At 42.0% G+C, this 23,915-nt stretch overlaps 1 protein-coding gene across 1 annotated transcript in view; it reads left to right on the top strand.

Moving 5' to 3' along the window:
- ANO6 (anoctamin 6) overlaps window positions 1-991 on the top strand; it is a 75,402-nt gene extending 74,411 nt beyond the window's left edge. The window contains exon 20 of the mRNA XM_082772802.1: window positions 391-991. Coding sequence (XP_082628928.1) covers window positions 391-414 — 24 coding nt within the window. The 3' untranslated portion in view covers window positions 415-991. The remainder of the gene's footprint in view (window positions 1-390) is intronic.
- The last annotated feature ends 22,924 nt before the right edge of the window (window positions 992-23,915 follow it).

Raw genomic sequence — 23,915 nt, 5'->3', positions numbered from 1 at the left:
TAACCTCCACATGGCTTGGAGCAGTATTTTCGTCATAAGAAAATAATGTATCTTAATAGCCTTATAACAGTAACAAACTTTCCAGGAAAGTTGACAAAAGTGGTTTTTATTTACAACCTGGATGTGCATCAAAAGAAGAGCCTTTAAAAGTTGAGGGTTTCTTTTTTCTCTGCCATGCCTATTACATTCTCTGATACAGTTATCCTGTAAAAGCAATGCTAATCACTGGGATTAAAGCTATTTTGTCAGTTAGCAATGATGCAAAGAAATTAAATCACTTCTCTTGCTTTTAGAACATAGTAATCAATTCTCTAATTATTTCCAGCAGCCCCAGCACTACAGGGTTACAGAAGTGCATGTGTGAACACATACCCTCTGTCCTCTTTGCAGAACACACATACGTGCATACACTGATGGCTGTTCTGCCAGCTATGAAGACTACAACTCATGACCTGCCACATGATGCAAGATGCTCTTTTCCAGTAATGAAAAACGTCTTCCATCCAGTTGTATCAAGATATACCATTCTCTTTAAATACGTAAGATAAAGTAACCCCTAAGTGCTGAAGAGGAATAAAAGGCATGCAACACAGACAATGCAGAAAATCTCACTGAGTTCCTTCTTTCAGCAAGTACAAGCCAGTACACCACAAATCCACTTCTAGCATATGAAAAGAGAGTTTACAAAGGAAAAAGAAAATAAAATAAAAATAAATAAATAAATAAATAAATAAATGAAATTCTTAAATTTTACAAGACTCTGGAAATTACAGTCACCTCTGATAGCATTAACACACTATCAGGGATTTTATTTTTTTAGATACTCATTTAGTGTCCATGTCCTCTCGCATCATTTCTCTGCTCCTGAGTGGAGGTCACACAGTGAGTGGATAAATAAGTTGCGCTCCCAGCCACAGGCACCTGCCAGCTATTGTCTTACCTCCCCATTCTTCTGAGATCCTCTTTGGACCCGAGTACGGAGTCTCCTCTTACAACCGCATTGTGCTCATTCATGCAGTCATTTTCTAAACCAGTCTGGCTGCTCTGGTCGAGCACAATTACATTTAAGCCTCTGTGACCAGGGCACTGCAGGATCTTTGCTTTGGTCTGCTCCCTGCTGGAGTGGGACGCGGTGCTCAGGCCCCAAAGTCCATCCACTCCACCACGGGTCCCTGACTTTGGGGGGTTTGTCAGGTTCTTGGGTTTTACTGAGCTGAAAGCTCACCAAGAGGCGAGCTGGGGTTAAGGTTATTTGTCCTGTGATAAATCTGCTCCTTATCCCACAATTATTGTAATGACTTTTTCTTTAAAAAAAAAAATATATATATATAATAATAAGGGAGGAAGGGGGGGGGGGGGGGGTGGAGAGATTGGGCCATGCTGTGCCTTTAAGAGTCTTCTGCACGACTGCAAACACACAGGGCTGGTCTTGGCACCTGGGCTTAGTCTTCTGAATATCGCTATTCAGGGAGAGCCATTGTGCCTTGAATTTGTGTTTCACCTTAATCCAAAGGAGTTTTCAAGTTCAGACATGCCCTCTGGTTGTTCTTAACTTTGACTGCATAGGACGTTATACCGGCAGCTAAAAATTGGTAGAATCAGGCCCTTCACTATTGTCCTAAGTATGGTCTTGAACAGAATACGTCACTGTTGTTTCTTGGCTTGCCAACACAAACTGTGACCTTGCATCTGAAAACAGCAGGGAGACCGGGACGTGTGGGGACGGCAGAAGCCTGCCGTGCAGCTGGGGGCACGAACATCAGACGGGAGACGTGCAGGAGGTTTGGGTGAGGCTGAGGCTGCAGGGTGAGGGACAGGGAGCCCTGTTTGGTGCTGACAGAGGCTCCGGAGCAACAGCTGAGAAATTCTTTCCATATCTGCTGTTAATTAGTAACTGCTCATTTAAATCTGGGAAAGGCAAACACTGGCCTGCCTCTCCTGCAGTGTGGTGCCTCCAGATTAGCAACAGAGAGACCTGTTGCAACTCAGTGCTTACCTGCAGAGAGACTCCATTTTCTTCTCTTTAAGAAGTACACATGCTAAAGCACATTGTGTATTATATCACTGTTTTCACACCCTACTGCAAATTAATAATAAAGAGAAAAAAGTCTGCATTTGTGCTTTTCATAGCTTCAGACTTTAACTGGAAGGCATACATGTAAAAAAAAAATAATCTATTTTCTTTCCTTGTCACTCTGCTCCCATATTTTTTCCCCAATGATCTATAAGGGGGGGAAACATGTTGCCATCCCCAAGAGGCGCCATTAACAAATCTTTTCTTATCTTGCAGCCAAAGTAATGACATCTTATTGACAGCACAGCAGAGCAAACAATGTCTTATTGAAAGCTTCAGTGCTGGAGGATTTGGGCTGTCCTCAGGACTTGAGACAAAGTAATGAAAACAGGTTTTGCTACTAAATCAAAGACAATGACTGCTCTAGTTCTCCAGTGGCCTTTAGCGCTCCCAGACACACAGGAGGTGTGTATAGCTCACCGGGGTATCACCCACACTACAAATTCAATCAAGTACAGAGACCTTGCTGCGAGAAGGATGCCCAGAGTAGCAGGCAGTTAAAGGATAAGCTACAGCACACATGGGAGCAGCGATGAAACTTTTCCTCACAACTGCACATGATGTATGGTTTCCTACAACTTGTTTTAGTCTTAAACAAGTTTGTAAGTTATTTGATAATTTTTGTACCTCAAAAAATTAATTGGGGCAGCTACAGACATTTTTGAGGACTGAACTAAGATGGTGATTTGGGTTTTTGTTTTTCATGACTGTGTAAGATCTTATTAAAATTATTAATGTACCTTTGTTCTTTAGGTAGTGTCTCTTTCTTGCAAGCTCCTTTCAGCATCAGCATCCTGTGGGTAACAGGAGAATTTTGCAAACCAAGTATCCAAATTACATCCATTGTACACATGTGACTTTATCAAGCCTGTTTTGAAGATGTTGCAAAGTGAAGATGAACCCAGCAGAAAATTACCTAATTTTTCACCTATTCAGCTTGAATAGTGAATCAAACTGGCTTATTACAGAACCAGCCAGCAACAGCATCAGTCCCGGTGCAAGGGAACATGCAGCCAGAAAGTTGGGGTCGGACCTTCCTGTTCAGGGGTAAAGCAGAGTCAGATCAGCTCAGCCTCCCTGAGCCTGGCACAGGATGAACTGCAGCTCTCACAGCTACATTACTTCACAGAGAAGTAACCCGTTTTGCAAATGCTTTTTTTTTTTTTTCTCTCTAGTGGGAAGTTAATTCCTTTTGTTTATTTGTGTGTTTACAAAGCCAATGCATCACATTTGTACAACGCGTATATAACAGACTGAGAAAGAATGTGAACATACATTAAGGAAGCGCTCAATTTATCAGTGTTAAATTTAAAAGATCTTAGATTAAATACAACTCTTACTGTTGAGCAAACAAAGATTAATATTAAATCCTGCCTTTGCAGGAGAGAAGGAGTGAGCAATATGTGATGTCTTAACTTGTGAGTATGCATCTTCAAAATGCAGAGCCAGAGTCAGAAGCAAAGTGGAAGGGGGCCGAATTCAAACCTCCTGAGGAAGCTCCAGGAAGACACTGGAGGGCTTGCTAAGGAGCGAGGCTCATTTTCAGAAATGGCTTTACACAGAAATGTTAACAACACCGGCAAACAGCTGACTTGGGAAGACCACTTCCATTATCCAATATCCCACTTTGATGAAAGCTGAATTCTTAGGGTAAGAAAAAATTGCTAAATAGTGTTTCTCTTCCCCTGTTTGCTACTGTAGCTCCTACAGAGGTGTTAGAGGCTCTGCACAATGTACTCCTAGGAGATCATTCTTCTAATGATCAACAGACAAGTTGGATCAGAGAGATAGACCCAAAGAGACAAAATTCAACATGAGGTACAACAGGCTTTCCAACTTCCAATATCTTCATTCAGAAAGGGGATACAAGTGTGCCTCAGCTTTGAGGTGGATTGCTTTTTCCTCCTCCAGCCTCAGGATTGCATGATTTGTGCACATGAGCACACCTCATGAACCACCTGCTTCACCCACTTCTAAATCCCTCAGTGAGACAGTTTGGAAAAAATAACCAAACCTCTGCTTTCTCTATTGCTTCTGGTTTTCACTTGGTCTTGCAAAGAGACTGACTGAACTTGTACTTTGTAGTTAATGGTCACAATAGCATCATGGCAGTTCTTCACTGCCCCACTCTGGTGGCATCTCTCAAGCCTGACATCCTACAGCAGCAGCAAACTTATAAGAATACCGCACCACCCCATCAGTGGGATTGCAACTTGAAAGGTGATGGTATCATACAGATAAACTTTTTGATTGTCCATTATTGGAAGGATTTGAAAGTTGCAACCACATAGTCTGAAAAAGCATTTTGCAAGATTCTCCATCATTCAGCTGACAGACACCTTACATCCAGGTTACTTCATTACTTATCCCCAGTCACACTTTTAATATGTAAATGAAAACATTACATTTGGTCAGTTTGTAAAACGGTTCCAGGTAAGATAAATTTAATCAAATCTTTTCAACAATTCTAACTTCAGAATCCTAAAGTACATCCCATCTATTCTCTATTCCAAAGAGGAAATGTTTCATGCTCTGCACAACCAAGCATGATGAACCACCCCCCATGTCCCTTTTGCTTCAATTAAACCACCAGATTTGTTTGCACTCTGTATTTCCAAAGTCTCTGGAAATATTTTGGTTGGTTGGTTGGTTTTGTTTCGTTCTGAAAGATCAGAAAATCCAACTTTGGTTTCTTTTCCTTTTTGGATTTTATTGACACAAAGGAACCAGGGCTGTTCCAGGTCAGGTCAGGAAGGCACACCTTTATTCAGCCATGGTGAAAAAGGACATTGGAGTGGATTTTTATTTTCATGACATAAAAACTGCACTCAACCCTTCTAAATAAGGAAGATCACCACAACTATTAATGATTTGCATATATATGTATAATATAAAAATGAAATATCAATTATATTTAATTTTCAAAATGCTCATAAATAAAGAAATACCTCAGGACAGCAGTGATCTGGAATATAGTCCTGGGCCTTGCCCTTCTCTACATGGCCTTGTCTCTAAGGTGACACTTAAATGAGTAGTCTAAGATACTTTTTTTTCCTTTTTATTGTAACCTGTATGCTTCTGAATGTCTTAAAATAATGGCTAAGATGACTTCCAGCCTGAAGCTCATCACCGTGTAAGCAGGAGCCACACTGGCCCCTGAGCAAGCCCAGACGGCTGGGTCCCAGGGCTTAGCGAGGGCAGGAGAGGCAAGCCACAGGGCCAAGTTTCACCTAAATCAGCATGATAATCACATTGCTTTGCAGAACATTGTCCTTAACAGAGGTTGTTCTTAGCCAGATCCTTAATAAAGGGGATAATAGCTCATGAGAACAACAGTCACAGGAGATATTTCTAGTCAGCTTTTGTTCTTGTACTTGGCCAGTTTGTGTGCTGCCTAAGGGTATAAATAGAGAGACTATAGAGGGGATTAGCAGACTTTCTTTCCAGCAGGGCTCATGTGCCAAAGAGATGACTCTATTAGCATTGTTTCCCCTGAAAGGTTTGTTTCACTCCGGCTTTCAGAAACCAGCACAAAGTCACCAAACCCTTTCCTGAGGCCCCGTTTTCTCCTCCGAAGAAGAGCAAGGCTCGGTTCTCGCAGCAATCACAGACCTGAATAACAGGGAGTGTACCCTTCCATCTGAGCCAGCGCAACCAGGCTCTCCACGTCACATTTGCATCTAGGACAAAGTTTCTGTGGGGTTCTGCTCACCTATGAGCGGCACATCAACACGGCAGAGTCACTTTTTAACGACAGCGTTTAACACTGCATATTTGCTGATGAATGGGAAGTTAGTGATGACTCCGGCCTTTCACTTACCTGAAGACAGAGCATGTAAAACGTATCCCGTGTACTGTCCCCCCAACACCATGTGTTAGAGACCAGGAATATCACGGACTGAAAACCTATGCCTCGCCTCCCCGTGTTTTAGAGGTCTGGAGCATAGACATCAGTATCTGAAAAAGTTACCCTGGGATTCCCGTGTAATTAACAGAGACGAATGGGCACCTTTCAGGTGTGATCCATCTGATCCGTTTTGATTGACATCAGTATGTGGTGAATCACCTGAAGGTAAACAGGCACAGGCTCAGTTGTCTGTAGGTGACCATGCAAGGTTGTATTTCTGTTTCAGTTCTGTCAATCACACAAACAATTTAATTTACTGAGCGGCCAGATTCTTTCTTTCTTTCTTTCTTTCGTTCTTTCGTTCTTTCTTTCTTCCTTCCTTCCTTCCTTTCTTCCTTCCTTTCTTCTTTTTCTTTCCTTCCTTTTCTTTCCTTCTTTTTCTTTCCTTCTTTTTTTCTGTTTCTTCTTCTTCTTCTTCTTCTTCTTCTTCTTCTTCTTCTTCTTCTTCTTCTTCTTCTTCTTTCTTTTTTAACAAAGTCTCATCATACATGATAGTACTGGATAGCACCTGAAGTACTGTGTTCAGTTTTGGGGCCCCCAGCATAAAAAGGATGTGTAAGTATTAGAACAATTCTAGAGGAGGGCCACAAAGATTATCAAGGAGATGGAGCACCTCTCCTGCAAAGACAAGCTGAGGGAGTTGGATTTGTTCAGCCTGGAGAAGATAAAGCTTTAGGGAGACCTTATAGCAGCCTTCCAATACCTAAAGGGAGCCTACAGAAAAGGTGGAGAGGGACTCTCTCAGGGAGTGTAGGGATAAGACAAGCAATAATGGCTTCAAATTAAAAGAGGGTAGATTTAGATTAGATATTTGGAAGAAATTATTTACTATGAAGGTGGTGAGGCACTGGCACGGGTTGCCCAGAAGCTGTGGATGCCCCATCCCTGGAAGTGTTGAAGGCCAAATTGGATGGGGCCTTGGGCAACCTGGTCTGGTGGGAAATGTCCCTGCCCATGGCAGGAGGATTGGAATTAGATTATTCTTAAACTCTATCCTTCTCATGGCTGGAGCTCACACAAACACAATGTCACCAAAACAGCTGAGAGGTACAGTAGAAAGTGGCGTGACTTCCCGATGGAGCCAACAGCTGGAAAAAGATAATGTGGCCACATCTGTCCCAAGAGAAGCATCAGGATCTCACTCTGCACTAGGCACTTCATAGGGTCCTCCAAAATGTCCACATGTGTTTTTTAATATATTTTAAACACCTCTTTGGACCAGCTCTAGATGGCTAGCCTGCCAAAAGACTAAGCTCTTTCAGTGCATGGCCAACAGCATTTCCATAGCAGTGTCACATTGACCAATTTGAAAAATCAATCATTTTGATTTTGTCCATCCATGCAGTGTGCAAAGTCTCTGGCATGCCATAATCAGCTCTGTGATCCAGTCCAATATGTGCGGTGCTAAATTTAAGGAACTAGAAACAACAATCTGAATTCCAGTGTAATCATTCATCCTGGGTGCATAATGCAATGCCAGGATGAAGGCTGAGAGCCAACTAAACAGCTAATTGTGAATTACTATACCATAACTCAAAGGCGGTGGTGTATTTTATTAATCATTTATAGAGCTGCATATTATTAATATATGCAGAAACAGCTGTCTCTCTCTCTGGTGGATTTTGCTTTTGTGAGCAACTTGGGGGAGACCAAGGAGATTAAAAAGCAAAAGCCCAGCAGAGCCTTCCTGAACAAGGAGGAGATCTGCAGAAGTAGGTCACGAAACCTCTCAATACGTAGATTGGTCCTTTCCTCATTAATCTATTTTTAAACACGCAAGAAAAGATCCTTAGCTTGTATAAAGTAGTTTGGTCCCATCGACTTGTATGCAGCCAACCACACATTGACACCCCTTGAAAATCTGCCCCATGCTTATTGAAGTGCAAAGAAACACCCCAGTACATACCAATTACAAGTCCAGAAGATATTTTGAGTGTACAGTAACACAAAGCAGGACACACAACATACAGCAATAACAGTAAAAACTTGAATATTCTTCATGACAGGGGGCCAAAGTGCTGCTGTATGAGTGCTGTACTGCTGCATGATGAATACATTACAGACATAAATCTGTCTCTATATATTTGTAAAACAGATATTACCTTCTTAATCCTTGTGCTTTGCTTACTGACACATTAGAGCTGCCCTCTAGGACTTCTTCCACTTGAGGACTGAATCTCCAAACTACTCTGGAAGACTAAAAAGCATTCTTGGTTTTACAGAAATTAGTTCCTCCTATTTAAGCACTTAAACACATTTAATTTTATGGCAGGTATTTCCCATAGTCTTTTTTTTCCTTTCCAGTCTATGTACAGGCCTGCTATCTGCAGCACTTTCCAATACAGCAAGACCACTTTGTTTAATCTGCTAACATTTGCACATCAATTCCTCCATGAAAATACAACTTTCAGGAATTAACAATCAATCTCTTAGCTACCTTTAAAACGAAAATAAGAGTAAATAAATAAATAAATATTAGGGCTGGATGAGAAATATTTTGCCTCCCCAGAGAGTTTTTAAGAGTCCAAATGTTTAATATTCTACAATCAGGCAAACACAAGACCATGGGAATGTTCCCATGAACAGATTTAAAAGCCTGGAAAAAGCTGAAGGAAAGCGTTTTCACCTGGGACTCAGGGAAAGCAGAGTGAGGTCCCAATGCCAATGCACAACTATTTCAAATGACAGTATAGAATGATTTCATTAGAAGAAATTCAGAGTCCTTCCCAGCTAACATCCAGTATTTGGGTGCACTCCTGACAAGTTTGATGACAGGAATGTCTGGTTTGAGTCAAGATCTTCATCATCTCAAGATGGGTAGCGGATTTTCACCCGCTACAGGAGGACAAGGAGGGATGTTCCTCCCTGCTCCTCTTTTCCTCACTCCTCTTCATCTTTCCTTCCAGCTTGGACCAGAAATTCTGTACTCTAGTGTAGAATCTTTCTGAAAGGATTTGTGTGAGGAAATACCTATATATATGTATATGTATATGTATATATATTTACATGAACAGATTCAATTTAAATTACTCAGTTTATGACAAATAAGAATGAAGAGAATCCAAACAGGTAAGATAATCTCTCCCATGGAAATGTATGAACAAATACATGCATATGTTCGTATTGCTCAATGGATTTTCACATTAACATAATTCTAGAAAACCCTAATACTGAAATACTGCTGCTAAAGTATGTCTAAGTCACACGCAGCAGGTAACACCAAAATCCTGACTTTTAATAGCTTTGTCATGTAATTTGACTGAAAGAAAATAGTAAAATAGTAAAAATACAGATGTTATGTAAGCCTTTCCCATTAGTGACATTATCCTTTTAGGCTGTTTTTTGGTGCTCTGTATCTGTCAGGGATGTATCTTTTTTTTTTTTTTTTTTTTTTTTTTTTTCTGGGAGGTTTGAGGAAAACCTGATCTATGCTTTATACTTTTTTTTTGTAACTTATAAAAGGGTGGGAAAAGATACATCACTTTTGTACCAAGCAGTAAAAAAGCTACATAGATACTAGGTGTTTTTTGAGATTCATGCTTTTAAACATAACTGTTTAGAAGGACTTGTAGTTAAAACAACTGAGTATGTTTGGCTCTGGATCAAAAAAAAAAAAAAAAAAAAAAAAAAAAAGTGATTGAACAAATTTTCAAGATTGTAAATTTAAAATAAATAAATAAATAGATAAAATCACAATGCAAAAATAATCTTGTCTTAAAAAGCAAACAAACAAGCAAACAGCTCAGATACTTACTTTGGATGCTTACTTTGCTTACAAGGTATGCAATATGAGGTGAAGCACTATCTCGCATTGCTTTGGATATATTCTCAACGCTCCTTTCCTCATTGTAAAACCAGACCGGTTTTAATTGCTCTAGCACAAGTGCTCGCAGTGCCTTCACAAGCCCCAGGGAGAAGTGTGCTCCTGCTGCAGGGAAAAGCTCCGAGCTGCCCGCTCCCAGCACAGTGGGAACCCTTCAGCGCTGCAGCACCCACTCCGCACTGCCTCCGAAGGCATCTTCCAGTCCTGGAGGGACACCATTGCAGGCTGATTTTCTAACCCCATGCTGTGCTGCTACCACAACCGTCTCTTAGGGAAGTTTTTAAATCATCCTGGGTACTGAGAATCTCCAGCTGACTGGGAATTTTTCAACAATGCGTATTTTTCTTTGGAAAAAATGCCGGTTCGTCAAAAGGGGAACTTTGAGAAGAACTCTGTTGAAAGCAGAATGGGAAAAATGGAAAAACAAATAAAAACAACAACGACAAAAACACCACCTTCTTTTCTCTCGAGAAGATGGAATTTCTGCCAAAGTCCAAGGAGACTGAGAGCCCTGGACCCTGGGAGCAGCACCCTCACCTGCAATAACCTTCGTCTCCACAGCTGTGCAGCTCATCTAACAGACTCAGCCTGGGGTAGCGCTCCCCTACCTCACAGAATCCAAATGAGGTCTTTTTTTCCTACAGCCAGAGAAGAAGGCAATGCTGCTACAATGGCCTGCCGCACCACTAGTCTCAGGGCTGCTGTTTCCCCAGATATGCATGGATTCTGCTGGTGAAAGAGCCCTGCAATGCTGCGAGATTTGTCCTTGTTCCACAGTTTCTCTTGTATTTATATACTGGAAGTAACTATCCTGGGGAAAACTAGCTGTTTCCAAGAGCTCATTTTCAGTAATAGGTTTTGAAGACATTTTGGAGCTACAAAATCATACCATCGCAGCTGTTCTCGTAAAACTGATGCCACCAGCCTGCAAACTCTCTCTGCAAAGGCCATTTGGGAATACGAGGAGGTTGCAACCACCATTAGGGACCCTTGCAGAGCGGCAGCAGGGCTGGGGTTGCCTCTCCCTGCAAAGACAGCCCGGAGCTGCCAGCCCATCTCCAGCCCCACCACCACAACTGGCCTAAGGTCTTCAGTGAGCTTTGAAGTGGCCCCAATGCCTCACCAAGCCTCTGCTAGGATTTCAAACACTTTCAAAAAAAAAAAAAAAAAAAGTAGGATAAAGGATGGACAACACTGCTTTATGTCCAAGGCCGGTAAAAAAGGGTGGATGACTGTCTAATTCTATGTCCCTGGGACTAACCCCACCTACCAGGATACATTTTTGAGGTTCAGCTGAGAAAAAGTCTCCTACGGCATCCACAATGCCACTGGTACGCAGCACATGGCACATGTGCATCACACCTGTGTAGCAATGAATGAGAAGATTTTAAAGAGACTTTTCTAAGCTTCATGACTCACCCAGAGTCGGGCGCTTTTGTCTTCCTTACAAACTGAAAATTGGGAGTTGATAAAAGGCTTGCCTTTTTCCTCACATTTTTCTGATCTGTTTCTTTGGGAATGTCTCTCTTAGACTAGCAAATGGTAATTTAATGGGCTGTTTCCTCCAATATCCAGCTTGTGCTGGTTAAATGCAATACAATTTACCTGTCTGATGGATCAGGAGAGCAATTGCTCCGGGCATGAAGTGAAGCCCATAAGTCCCATACCTCTGCTCTTCCCTTAAAGGTGCAATATAGAGTTTTGCTGCATTTTCAAAGGGTGGGGTGAATGGGAATAAGGCAACAACAGAATTGCCTTGCTATGTTTTGCTTTTCTGTATTCATTTATTTACGTGTTGCACTCCTGCTTTTTGGTGTTTTGTTTTTGCTGGTGCTATGGGGAAGTTAGCATGCACGCACACACGCACACTTCTCCCATTTCCTTGTCCCTGCAGCTTCGGTGAAAGCCAGCCTTAATAAAGTTCAGGACTGCCTGTACGTCAGAGGCAAACCAGCTGGCAGCCACCGGCGCCTGCCCGAACGACACAGCGCTGGCAGCAGCGGCACGGATCCTGCTGGCACCTGCACGGGGCAGCGAGGAAAGCTGCGGGCAACAGAGACCCCAAACCTGGGAGAAGGCAGTGCTGGAGCTGCACGGACAGGTGCTCACCGAGGCAATAGCAAAGTTATCGAAGCAACACGGTCCTGCCCCCTGGGATGCTCGCAGCTGTGATGTAATCTAATGCAAGGTCCATTTCTGAATTGTGCTGAAAACGGGCTGCAAAATAATGCTGTTAGCAAGCATGTTGAAGGGAAACAGTTATTAGCAGCGCCTTTCAGCTGAGTGCTAAACTGTACAGAAGGCAATAAGGAGGAGAACGTTTCACAGCTGAGACAGCACAAGTTACGTTATAAATTTCAATACCAGGCTACACAAGTTACATTTAATTATTTTGCCTATATTTTAACTTATCAGCTCTTCCCTCTGCCTTTAAACAGGACATTCTCCCATGCAAAATCATTAATGCCCTATTAACATGAAAAAGCAAACCACTCTGAATGTTAATAAAATAAAAATGCATACGGTTACACTAGTCTTTCTTTCTTTTGTTTGGGCCAAACACATTTCTAGAGATTGGCTGGTATCACAGGAGGGTAGCATAGCTGTCCCTCTGCAGTTTCAGCAATGCAGGGCCATTTTCTAATGGCATTATAAATCTAATTTGCCAGATACCTTTATAGATTAACCATTGAATCCATATGCTGAAGAGCAGTTTAGGAGTATTTCAGCTGGGGAAATCTCACAAGATACAAAAAGGATAATGCTGTGGGTTCTGTCTTTTTCTTATTGAAGCCCACTCAAGACAATTTTGCTCAGTCTGAAAGCAGGTTACATTTTTTTTCTGGAAAATAAAAGCATGGAAGTCATCAGCTCAATAGATGTAAGCCGGACGTTAGGATTGAAACCATAAAGGGAACATAAAGTAAATAAATTTCTAAATATAATACATATTTTTAATATTTTTAGTATTATATATAAATATGCAAACACTAAATTTCAGTAGTTCACTTGGAAAAATCTTACAGCTCTTACACGACACTATTACTTTTGCATTTGACTGCAAATGATCTTTCACTTCCACATGTACACTGAAATTGAAAAAGCTGGCAACCTGATATTTGGGGTCTAAATAAGCATTCCTACACTCATTCACCACAGAGATCACTCTATGTGCTTTAGGTTACACAGACCTGCTATTTTTGTCTGGAAGTTAGAAAGCTGATTCCTTTACACAGTCTGCTATTCTACTATTATTTTTGTCCGCTTATGTACTCGATTTTCACACAAGCATCCCGAAATGCACCCAACCCCCCATCAGCTGAGATATATATGACTGTCTAAATTCCTTAGATGAACTCAACTGAGTCAGGTTAGCACATGCAAAGGCCTCTGAGAAGACAAAGAGGAGCAGTCACAGAGGGCTATCAGATAAAACCATCCCAACACCTACTTTGCAGCGGGTATCTCTCACCCCAGATCTCCTCTAACAGCTGTACAAACCCTTTCAAGTGAAACGACGACGTTAATTGGGTGAGAAAAATGGGAAGAAAAGTAGAATTAAAATACCACAGCAACAAGTATAGCAAAGGGAATTTAAGAACAAGTGAAAGGAATCGTGTTTGCGGAGTGCGTCCCATTCAGCTCCAGCTGCTTCCCTTTGAACTTGGGGGTGCCCCAGTTTTTGCGGGGCCTCTGCCATCGCTGGATTCAGGAGGAAGCAGCCAGGGAATGGCTGCAGCTGAGCCTTTTGATATGAAAAGTAACGACTCTCTGCAGGAGGAAAAAAGGGAGTCCCTCACACACCTACAGTCTGTTCTATTTTGGGGAAGGTTGTTGATGTCTTGTTTGAAGTGATAAGCATCGTAAAGCTCTGTGGCTAGGGCTCCACAGCTACACACTTACACTAAAAATAATTTTAAAAAGCTAATCAGGGAAGGCTGTATAACACCAGCTAGGCAGTGCGGAAGGTAGTCTGGTAGTTTTTTCTTCCTGTCAGTGCTTACAAGTTTGAGTTTGCTTTGAAAACTAAATGGTACTTCAAAACACAGGAGATTTAAGAATAAAGTTCCCATTAGCAGCTGTTAGCAGGAATTATCAGGGCAAATCCCTTCATATTAAGGCAAGAACAAACTTCTGAAATTCAAAGACTCCAAGGAAGAAAGAGGAGTTAAAAAGAAAAGCCCCACAGATGCAGACCCCCCAGCACAATTGCCCATCTCCAGGGCTCAGCCTCTGCCAGTGGGTCCTGATGCCCAGCACCTGCCTCGGGCCCTTCTCATGTCCCAAATGCCCCTGTATCTCCCTGCATCCCTGTGGGGGATTTCTGGGCACCAAGAGCAGCATTTTTGCCACTTTATGAGCTTTTCCAGGCTACAGATCCCCAAGCGCTGTGAGCAAACTGCTAAGCGGAAGGCAAGGACATGGCACTCTCCTTCCCTCCTGCTGCTGAAGCTGTGCAGCAAAAAATGAAAAATTCATAGAATGGAGTACACTGACATGAAATTGAATTTATTGAAAAAGTACGGCACTGCAATCTACCAGTCAGGTAACTTGTTTGAGTGAGTCCTCAGAGAGTGCTCGGATGGTTGTTTCCTATGAAACACAGGGGCAGGAGGTGACATGCTTTTAGGATGCAGTCTCATGGTATCTCATCTCCACCCACAGAGTTATCAAATACCGACTGAATCATGGCCATAGATTATACAGGTGTGTCTCTAGTCTCTGCAAATCTGTGATAACACATGTTCGCTCTGACCCACTTTCACCACCTCGCAAAATATTGTTTTTCACACTGACCACTGGGTTGAACACACGCTGGGCTGATTGTCTTGGCTCAGATGATACACAGTAAGGGCTCAACTCATGCAGCTGACTTCCTGATGTGGCTGAAGCCTGGATACCCAACCCTGGCCTTTCCCAGGGGGACACATTAGCCCTTTCTCCTTGTGCTTTTCCTTTCCTGCCCACGGTACCGCCTGTCCCACAGGAGCAGCAAGGCAGTTCCCATGTGGCGCGCAGCCTCCAGCATATTGCTGCACACATTCCTGGTAAGTGAGAAGCAATGAAGGGAAGTGAACACTTCAGAAAGAGAGAGGGGAGGAGAGGAGAGGAGAGGAGAGGAGAGGAGAGGAGAGGAGAGGAGAGGAGAGGAGAGGAGAGGAGAGGAGAGGAGAGGAGAGGAGAGGAGAGGAGAGGAGAGGAGAGGAGAGGAGAGGAGAGGAGAGGAGAGGAGAGGAGAGGAGAGGAGAGGAGAGGAGAGGAGAGGAGAGGAGAGGAGAGGAGAGGAGAGGAGAGGAGAGGAGAGGAGAGGAGAGGAGAGGAGAGGAGAGGAGAGGAGAGGAGAGGAGAGGAGAGGAGAGGAGAGGAGAGGAGAGGAGAGGAGAGGAGAGGAGAGGAGAGGAGAGGAGAGGAGAGGAGAGGAGAGGAGAGGAGAGGAGAGGAGAGGAGAGGAAAGGAAAGGAAAGGAAAGGAAAGGAAAGGAAAGGAAAGGAAAGGAAAGGAAAGGAAAGGAAAGGAAAGGAAAGGAAAGGAAAGGAAAGGAAAGGAAAGGAAAGGAAAGGAAAGGAAAGGAAAGGAAAGGAAAGGAAAGGAAAGGAAAGGAAAGGAAAGGAAAGGAAAGGAAAGGAAAGGAAAGGAAAGGAAAGGAAAAAGCTGTGTGTGTTGCATCTAAAAGTAGCACACAGTCATCACTTGTTCCAGCTGCAGTCAGACAATTCAGGTCACCATCCTAGCAGATGGCTATTCCTGTGTGGGTTTTTTTTTGTTTGTTTGTTTGTTTTGGTTTGGTTTGTTTTTTTTTTGTTTTGTTTTTGTCTATATCATAGAATCATCTAGGTTGGAAAAGACCTTCAATATCATCATGTTAGGGTTTTGACTGTACATCAGTTCAACAGAGCCCAGGGAAAGTACCACTGCATCCCATCCTGTCCATCCCAAACTATTAGACATAGTAAGATCCTCTGCTTTAACATCTCCCTTTCTTCTAGCTTGGAATATGTGACTCTCTACTTGCTGTGACTATCCCTGTCTTCACAGGTAGGAAATGTCAGCAACAGCTGCTCCTGCCCTACCTTCCTGTTAATCCTGCTTTCCAGTTTTTGTACCCCAACAAGTAAAGAGACGCAAGGCAGAGAGCCCAACTGTGCAGCCAGACAGAGAAGAGAGGCAGGTAGGTAGTAGGGCCTTAATTTGATTAGATTGCCATGGACCTCCAAAGGTCCTTTAGCAGATCACGAGGGGTGTGCGGATGAGTCCTTCTAGACTATTTATTATTTTGTCTCCTTCTCTATGTCTCATTTTTATTTGTCTCATTCCTAAGGGAAACAACTCCAACCTTATCAATCTCCCTTGATATGAGAGCTTTCCTCTGCTCCAGTCATGTTTGTCACCCTTCCCTGAACCCTTTTTAATTCTCTTGTTATTACTTTGAACAAAGATGGATGGAACAGCAGAAGCAGTTCTCCAGCCGCACAACTTACGAACTGCAGAAAAACAGGTCAAGGCTAGGCTGAACTCTGGAGCAGCTCTAGCGAGGTCAGCAGAGTCGCCTCAGGAATGAATGTACTCCTCTTCAGTTCAGTTTCTAGCCAAATTCAGTTTCCTTAGTATTGCTCAGGCTGTGAAAAACAAGAGTTACTGACAACAGGTTGTCCATACTGCATGCCGCTGAAGTTTTGTCAATTACATTTTATCTGGAAATGTGGATACGCATGAGCTGGACTGAGCATTTTAGCAAAATCATGTCTAAACCTCTCCATACAGAATTGCAATGCCTGACCAGAGGAATGATATGGCCATCTCAGACTCCTGCTCAGATCAAAAAAGAAGGGACAAGTAATCTACTACAAATTAATTAGGGACATGCCTTTTATTCCCATGGTTTGTGTCACACAGTGTTGTCTAAAACAGTTTAGATCTTCTCATTCTCCATACAAAGACATTTCCTTGCTTTTACTTTTACTAAATCCTTCATTTTGATGCATTAATCAATACCATAAATTAATAATGCACTACTCAGGATGTGCTGCTTTTCACTTCCATTTAATATTGTCTTGCTTTGGCATTATGTGGAAGAATAAATAAGAGACCTTGATTTTCTGTAACATTTATTATTTTGTGCCTCTTCCACTCCATATAGACTCTATTCATACATTTATTTTTTCATATGCTTTCTGAATAAAGCAGCTGTGGTCCCTCCATCTCTAACAGAAGTATTTCCAGGCTTTTAGCTGACATACCTTGATGTGGCGAGACTCTGCTTTGTCCAGCTACTGAGTAACATAAAGGAACCCCAGTGCAATACAGCCAACCTCCCATTAAGTATAACAATGAGTTATCTTTGTGTAAGTTCTTGGGCCTTAGTGACTTTCAACCAGAGAGACAAATGTAGAGCAGTATCTTTGGTGGTGTCATCCTTCCTACCACCCCATAGTCCTTGCTGTGCTCGATCTGAACCCAGAGCAGCTGACAGTGGCTGTTCCCACTTCTTCTCAGCTCCAGTGACCCCTTTCATGCATCAGTCTAAGGGCACTGTGCAAAAAGAGTAGGATGGAGCCACAATCAGGTGAAGTGAACCGAGACAGGCTACGTAGCAGGACATGTTGGAATAACTCATCACTGGTCTATCTCACAGCTATACTTTCATACCCTGGGCCTGCAAGGTCTTCCCTCAGGCAGATGTTTTCAACTCGGCAGTGACTGTAATTGCATTTGTGTTAGGGTTACATGGTGCAACATAGTGATTTGCATTCTGAAGACACCTGCAGAGTCAACATTAATAGCGAAGTAACCAGCAAAAGGCAAAGCAGATGGCTGGTGATATGTGTGTTAGTGCTGAGCTCAGAGAGGTTTCCGATGTCTTGAGTTTCTTCATCAAAAGCCAAGCCAAAAGGCTGAGAGTTGTCCAGTTTCATGGAACGGGTCCAGATTTTAGGAACTCCTGCAGACATCCTGCTCCCCAGCCACAGTCCAAGACTTCCCTGGCCCCCTCTACCTGCATTGTTCCTGCTGGAGCAGCCTCATCTTCCCCACCACCAAGCTGGGCTGGGCTGGGCTCAGGGCCACTGCTTCGAGTTCTGCCTTCCTTCTCCAGTGAGGCAGAGAGCAAAAGGCTGTGCAGACACAACCTGCCTGTCCCCAGCTGGACTGGGCTGAATAAGAGCATGCCACAGATCTCTACAAGGTTTGCAGTCATGTCCAGTGAAAAGGATATTCATGAATTCTCGCTTTAAATCCCATTCCATTTCAATAATGCTGTCCCCTTGAGATTTTTTTTTCAGTACCTGCAAACCTGCCAGGTTTTTTAACGTACAAATAGGAACATTTAGTAAGAAAACAGGGACATGGTTTTAACTCTATCGAAATACATCTGATAGAAAGAGCTTTTAGGAGAAAAAGAATTGAAAAGATTCACTGCTTTTAAAGAATGGTTAAAACCTATCTTTCATTACAGCAAGACCTAGGAGGAATGGCTTTGATCTCTCAATATTATCAGAGCAAAGCCAGTTAATACCTGCTTCTAGAGTAGCAGCATTTGCTTTTGTACAGAATTCTTTAAATGACTTCCAGGACCATTAGAGTCAATTGTAAAACACCACTGCGTTTACCTAACCAGAATTTCCCCAGCAGATCAGGCCACAAAAGGCTTTAGATGTTGCAACACTGAGTGTTGCAATTCTGAACTTTTAGCACTTGTAGCCAGCTCCATCCCACTAACTTTGAGAACCTGAGCCAGGAATGTAATCTTGCTATGCTCCTCTGAAGTCAGTGGAGAACTCCCGAGAACAGTTTCTGGCTGACTGTTACACAGGATGAACCCAAGATCTTGGCGCCTGCTGAAATACCCAGCCCTGGGTATGTATCTGGGCTCCCCATTGAATACCTGGAGACACCCACATGCCTCTGGATGGGATATAGGAAAGCCATCAGAAGGAATGAGGAATCCTCTCACCTAGCCGGCACTGAGGGGCTGAGGATGAAAGCCTCTTCCCAGCCCCAGGAGGCTGCTGATGGTACCTTCTTGCTTTCCTTCCTTCCCAGGAGCCATGAGGACACCCATCTGGATCTGTGAGAGCCTTGCCTCCACTCTCTTCCCCTCTCAAGGCAATTTTAACTTCAATCTTGTTGTGGCCAACAGACTAAAACTGGGTGATGCTCTCAACATTTCTCCAGATAATTTGTTACTACTTTCAGCTCTCTACCATATGAATCCTATGGGAAAGTCCAGTGACTGCAAATAAAGAGAATAGCGTGGATTCGTTTAAAAAACTAAGGTTTTGTGAAAGACTGGGTAGGAGCTAGACAAAATAATATGAGGACCAGCATCCAAGGGAATGGAAAATGACGTATTTTAAACAAGGAAACAGCCCAAGGAAAATGAAACATCAACATAAAACACTGAATTTTTAAAAATGGTCAGGGAAAAAAAAATAAAAAGGGGAAAAGAAAAACGATACAAGAACTCAGAAAACAGAAGAATTGTAGAAAAGGAGAACCATCGAGGCCATCAACTAACAAAAGAAGCTTCTGAAAAGCATTTTCATGTATTTGTGTGCTGGAAATGAACAGTATTCTGTTCATTTACATGTAGTGTGTTTTTTTTTCTGTTTGCAGAGCAATATAAAATGCTCTTGCACAATGGATTATTTATTTTGTAAAGCTCTCATAGAAACTCCACACACACATTTAACACATATATAAACATTTTTCATAATAGGATAACTTATTTCTTAACTTCATAGTGAAAATGATCTGGCTTTCAATAATGCAGAAGAGAATCAGATTCAGGTTAATGAGAACATTTGTCTGATTAACCTTCTCCATAGGCAATGACTTGTAATGGTCCATCAGTCATCCATGCTTAAGTAGTGTTGCCAAATAAATTTAATCCATGCCCAAAAATGTATTTACAGAAATAACCATGGGCCACTAAATAAAATCTGGTATCACATGTTAGTGAACATCAGGAAAACCTTGCTTACAGCTTTCAAGCACTTAAAGATGTGTTCTGCAAGACCAAATTATTAGAGTTTATAGACATACTGGTATTAAATACCCAAGTGCAAACCGAATCATGTGAGGGAAAAGGGTCACAGACAATTAAAAATCCCTTAAGATTTTAACTTGTTAATGGAAGCAATTTTGATGGTAGTGACTGAAAGATAATAGCGCTTAGCAATAGCAGATGACATTCCTGTACGTAAAATTACTTGTTGGTCTTAATCTAGTTAGTAACAGCAAGGAGGTAGTTGTATTATTAAACACAATTGCGCTCATGGAATAAGGTTTGAAATCTGAGAAACCAAAATGAAGAGGTAAAATGGACTTCATTCCCTCTGTTAATGCCACAGCTAAACTGAACCTACAGAGCAGAGTGGGGAAATTCCCTTTTCACTGCCTTTCTAGTACCTGTTACAGAGATAAATACAAATGTCCTTTTTCTGAAGCTACCAAGTAAATACCTGAAATACCATTAGCTCTTCTTTAAAAAACAAGACCAAAACTAAAAGCACAATGTGCAGGTGGAACCCAGATGCTGGTCTGCAGTCTGTCAGGCACTCAAAGGTCATTCTGGGAGAAGACGTGAAACCACTTGGGGTTTTCAGTGCTGTGATTGAGGGCATAAATCAGGCATCCGCTGCCTGAAGTTAAGAACCGCTCCTGTGGGTGGGTTACTACATAATATTTTTCACAGGTTTTGTTGAACCTTTCTTTGAAACATATGGTGTACCAGCCACTGTGCACGAAATGGTAATGGACTCATTAGTCTAGTGGTCTGTTAAAATATCACAATTCTTTTGTTCCTGTGGTACTTAATAGAGCAAGGACAACAAGTCATCACCAATAATTCACTTGATAACTGTTGATTTTTCTCTTTATGAACTGTCATAGGCAGAGATCTAAACTTTCAAAAATGACTATTATTCCAAATTAGCTGTGATTGCCTCTATAAAAACCTCCCAGAGATAAGAGCATTCATGAAGATTAAAAAATAATAATAATAATAATTGAGAGCGTACACTGAATTAGTAGGCTATATGTTATTTCAGGCTTCAGACAGGCTCATATCTGCCAATAAATATCAAAGTACAAATTGAAAACATTGAATATTACAAATGAATATATAATGAAAAACTAACTTTTGAAGCAAAGAACATAAATTATGCCTTTTGTGCGCACTTGTCACGCAAAGTTGCAAAGATCAAATGCTTAAAAAAAACAGATGTAGGATGTGTTGAATTTCAAATGTGAGTAATTCAACCCTGAGAGCTTTTTTTAGCCAAATTCTGTCTTTTTCACATACCAAATGGATGGACAAACCCTGTCTCTCACCCCACAGCACTCTGCCCACTAGGGGCAGATTTTGGCTTTTGGGGTTAGCAGTGCACCCACCTCACCCATACCCCCCAAGTCCCACCAGTGGTACTGAGGGAAGCATCTGGACAGTAACTTGATTCTTCAGCAGCACTTTCTTAATTATGTTTTGCTAATTATGTTATTGACCTTCCTCTGAGGAAGTTCCTCTCGAGAGAACAGTATTAACTCAATTAATTTAAAAATGGAAGGTGGTTTTCTTTTTTCTTTTTTTTCTTCAACAGAGCAGAGAACAGTCTAAAAATTATATAGAAAGCAAGGCTGCCAGAGCACCAATAGCTGTACTACTGCCTATATTCAACCATTTCAGACTCATGGAAATGATTCTCTTTCTGTGTGCTGAACCTGGGTCATCGGTTCACTTACTCTAATCCACTGTGAACAGAATATTGTTCTTTTATGACACAAAAAGAAAGATAAATATTTGATCGATATAAACAACATACAGGATAAATCACTGGGAGACCTGCAGAGAGTAAGTTCTGGTAAGAAAAAAGTAAAACCATGCGGAGACGGGTCAGAAAAACGTTTTGAGAGGCAGCTGGCTGAAGGAATCAAAAGAAGTCGTCAAACCTTTCCCAAAGCCGCTGGAAGCCAGCCGCCTGCCGGCTGATCGATAAGGCCCGTGGGGCTTTCAGAAAGAGAAAAGCTAAGTGGACTCTAACCACTAAAGAGCATCTCGGGGAGATTCCCATAGCGTGGGCTTTCCTGGTGAGAAAAAAATAAAATAAAAATAGGAGTGACTCAAATTTAGTAGAGGAAGATTTAGGACAAACCAATAAAATAAGTAATAATGAATCAGCAGGAGCATACTGTATTTCCCCAGGGTTGTAAAAGACCTGCTAACTGCAGTGCACAACCTACCACTTAACAGGGAATAAAAGGAGGCAAAAGTGATCCCTGCTTTGGAGAGGAAAATCAGAAAAGGTCCAGAAATCTACAGACCTGTAACTGCAACTTGGGAACACTAGCCTGGGAAATGTATGATGAACTAAAAGATAGTAAAATAAATAAATAAATAAATAAATAAATAAATAATAATAATAATAGAGAACCAAAGAAAAAAATACTATGGCTTCTGTGGGGAGAAAATCTTACCTCATAAATCCATTGAGCTCCTCTGAAGGAGTCAATGAGAGCACAGGTTGTGGTGGTGCAGGTGATACAGAATACTTGTGCTTCCAAAAAGGTTTTGACAAGGTCCATCCCGAGAGGATGAATAAATAAAGATCTCATAGTGAGTCAAAAAGAAAGGGTAGGAATAAAGAGTCATAAAAAGAGAAAATAAAGGGAGATTTCCAGGGGAGTCCCACCAGCATCTACGAAGCTGTGTGCTCCATTTACCAATAAATCACCTGAGAAAAGTGAATAGCAGCATAGCAGAGTTTGCTGATGATACAAAATAGTTTAGGGCAATATAAACTAAAGCTGACTGCCGAGTGTCACAGAAACAGCTTGCAATATAACACACAGGATTGATCTTATCTAACCATGGACATCTACAACACAGCTGTTAGAGAAACTGAGAATCACCTGAGGCTCCTTTCATACTCAGTGGAGAGAAACGGGCACTTTTAAGGCTTGACTCCTCTGATCTGTTGTATATATATATATAAGAATTTGAGGAATCACAACCCTAGAAATGTCTCTGTCTCTCACTGACTATAAAGAGAGCACGCAGTTACTGGCTCAGATGCTGTTCATCTACATTTAGCCTGATGAACCCACTCTGAGTATGCAGGCAGTAAAATAGCAGGCAAAATTCAATGTCAATAAATATAAAGCAATGAACATGGAGGGAAACAACCTTAACTAGACATATATAATTTAATAGATTTTAAATTGGCTATTACCATTTAGAAAAGAGAGCTAGGAGTCACTGTTGATAGGTCTACATGGAAAGCTCTCCATTCACTGTTAACAATGGTCAGAAAGACACATGGCGTTGCCAAGTTACTAGGAAAGGAGTAAAAACAAACCAGAAATTAAGTAGTGGCACTGTGAAGATGGTGTGTATTTACCATGTCTCACTGAGGACAGTTTGGGTCCCATCATTTCAAAAACTGTGGTGGAAATGGTACAGGTATAGGAGAAAGGCAGGAGGGATGGTCCAAAGGTTGGAACACCTTCTGAATGGGGAAAAGTTAAACCAGCAGGGCTCGTTGTGTGGAAAAGAGACATCCAGGGTCAATAAAATCATGGACGGTGTGGAGACAAGGAACAGGGAGTGCTTATTCACTCTTTGTTGCAATTCTACTGACATAAATGGAAGGAAGAAAAACAGTCTCAGAACTGGCTTGTTGTAACAGGCACATTGACAAGCGCATCAGTCTGAACTTAAGGCAGAGAAAGCAATGAGATGCCATGCCATACCGTGCTGCCATCCGCTCCCAGGGGCCATGTGGGGTGGGAACAGCAGAAGGAAGATCTGCAAGGGCAGCCCTTTAGGGGAAGGTGTGGATGAAAGAACAAATAAACAGCAAAAAGAAAGGTCAGCACATGCCGTGCTACAAGCAGCTGGAGAGGCAGGGGACTGCAGAGAGAGGCTGCAGAGAGTAAAGGATCCAGAGACACATAAAGCTAGGAGAACCCCTCTGAATAATGGAAGATAAGTCAAATAAATGTGTGTTTCCTTAAACCTTTCTTAATCCTCTAGCAGCATATTGTCTAAGTAACAAGATGGCATATTTGCTATTCTGTCATCTGTGAATCGCAGGGAAGATGTTCCCTTGCTTTAG

This window comes from Aythya marila (assembly GCF_965140915.1).
Source record: "Aythya marila genome assembly, chromosome: 1".
Classification (NCBI taxonomy): domain Eukaryota; kingdom Metazoa; phylum Chordata; class Aves; order Anseriformes; family Anatidae; genus Aythya; species Aythya marila.
Note: the sequence above shows the minus strand (reverse complement) of the source record. Positions and strands in the feature narration are given on the sequence as shown.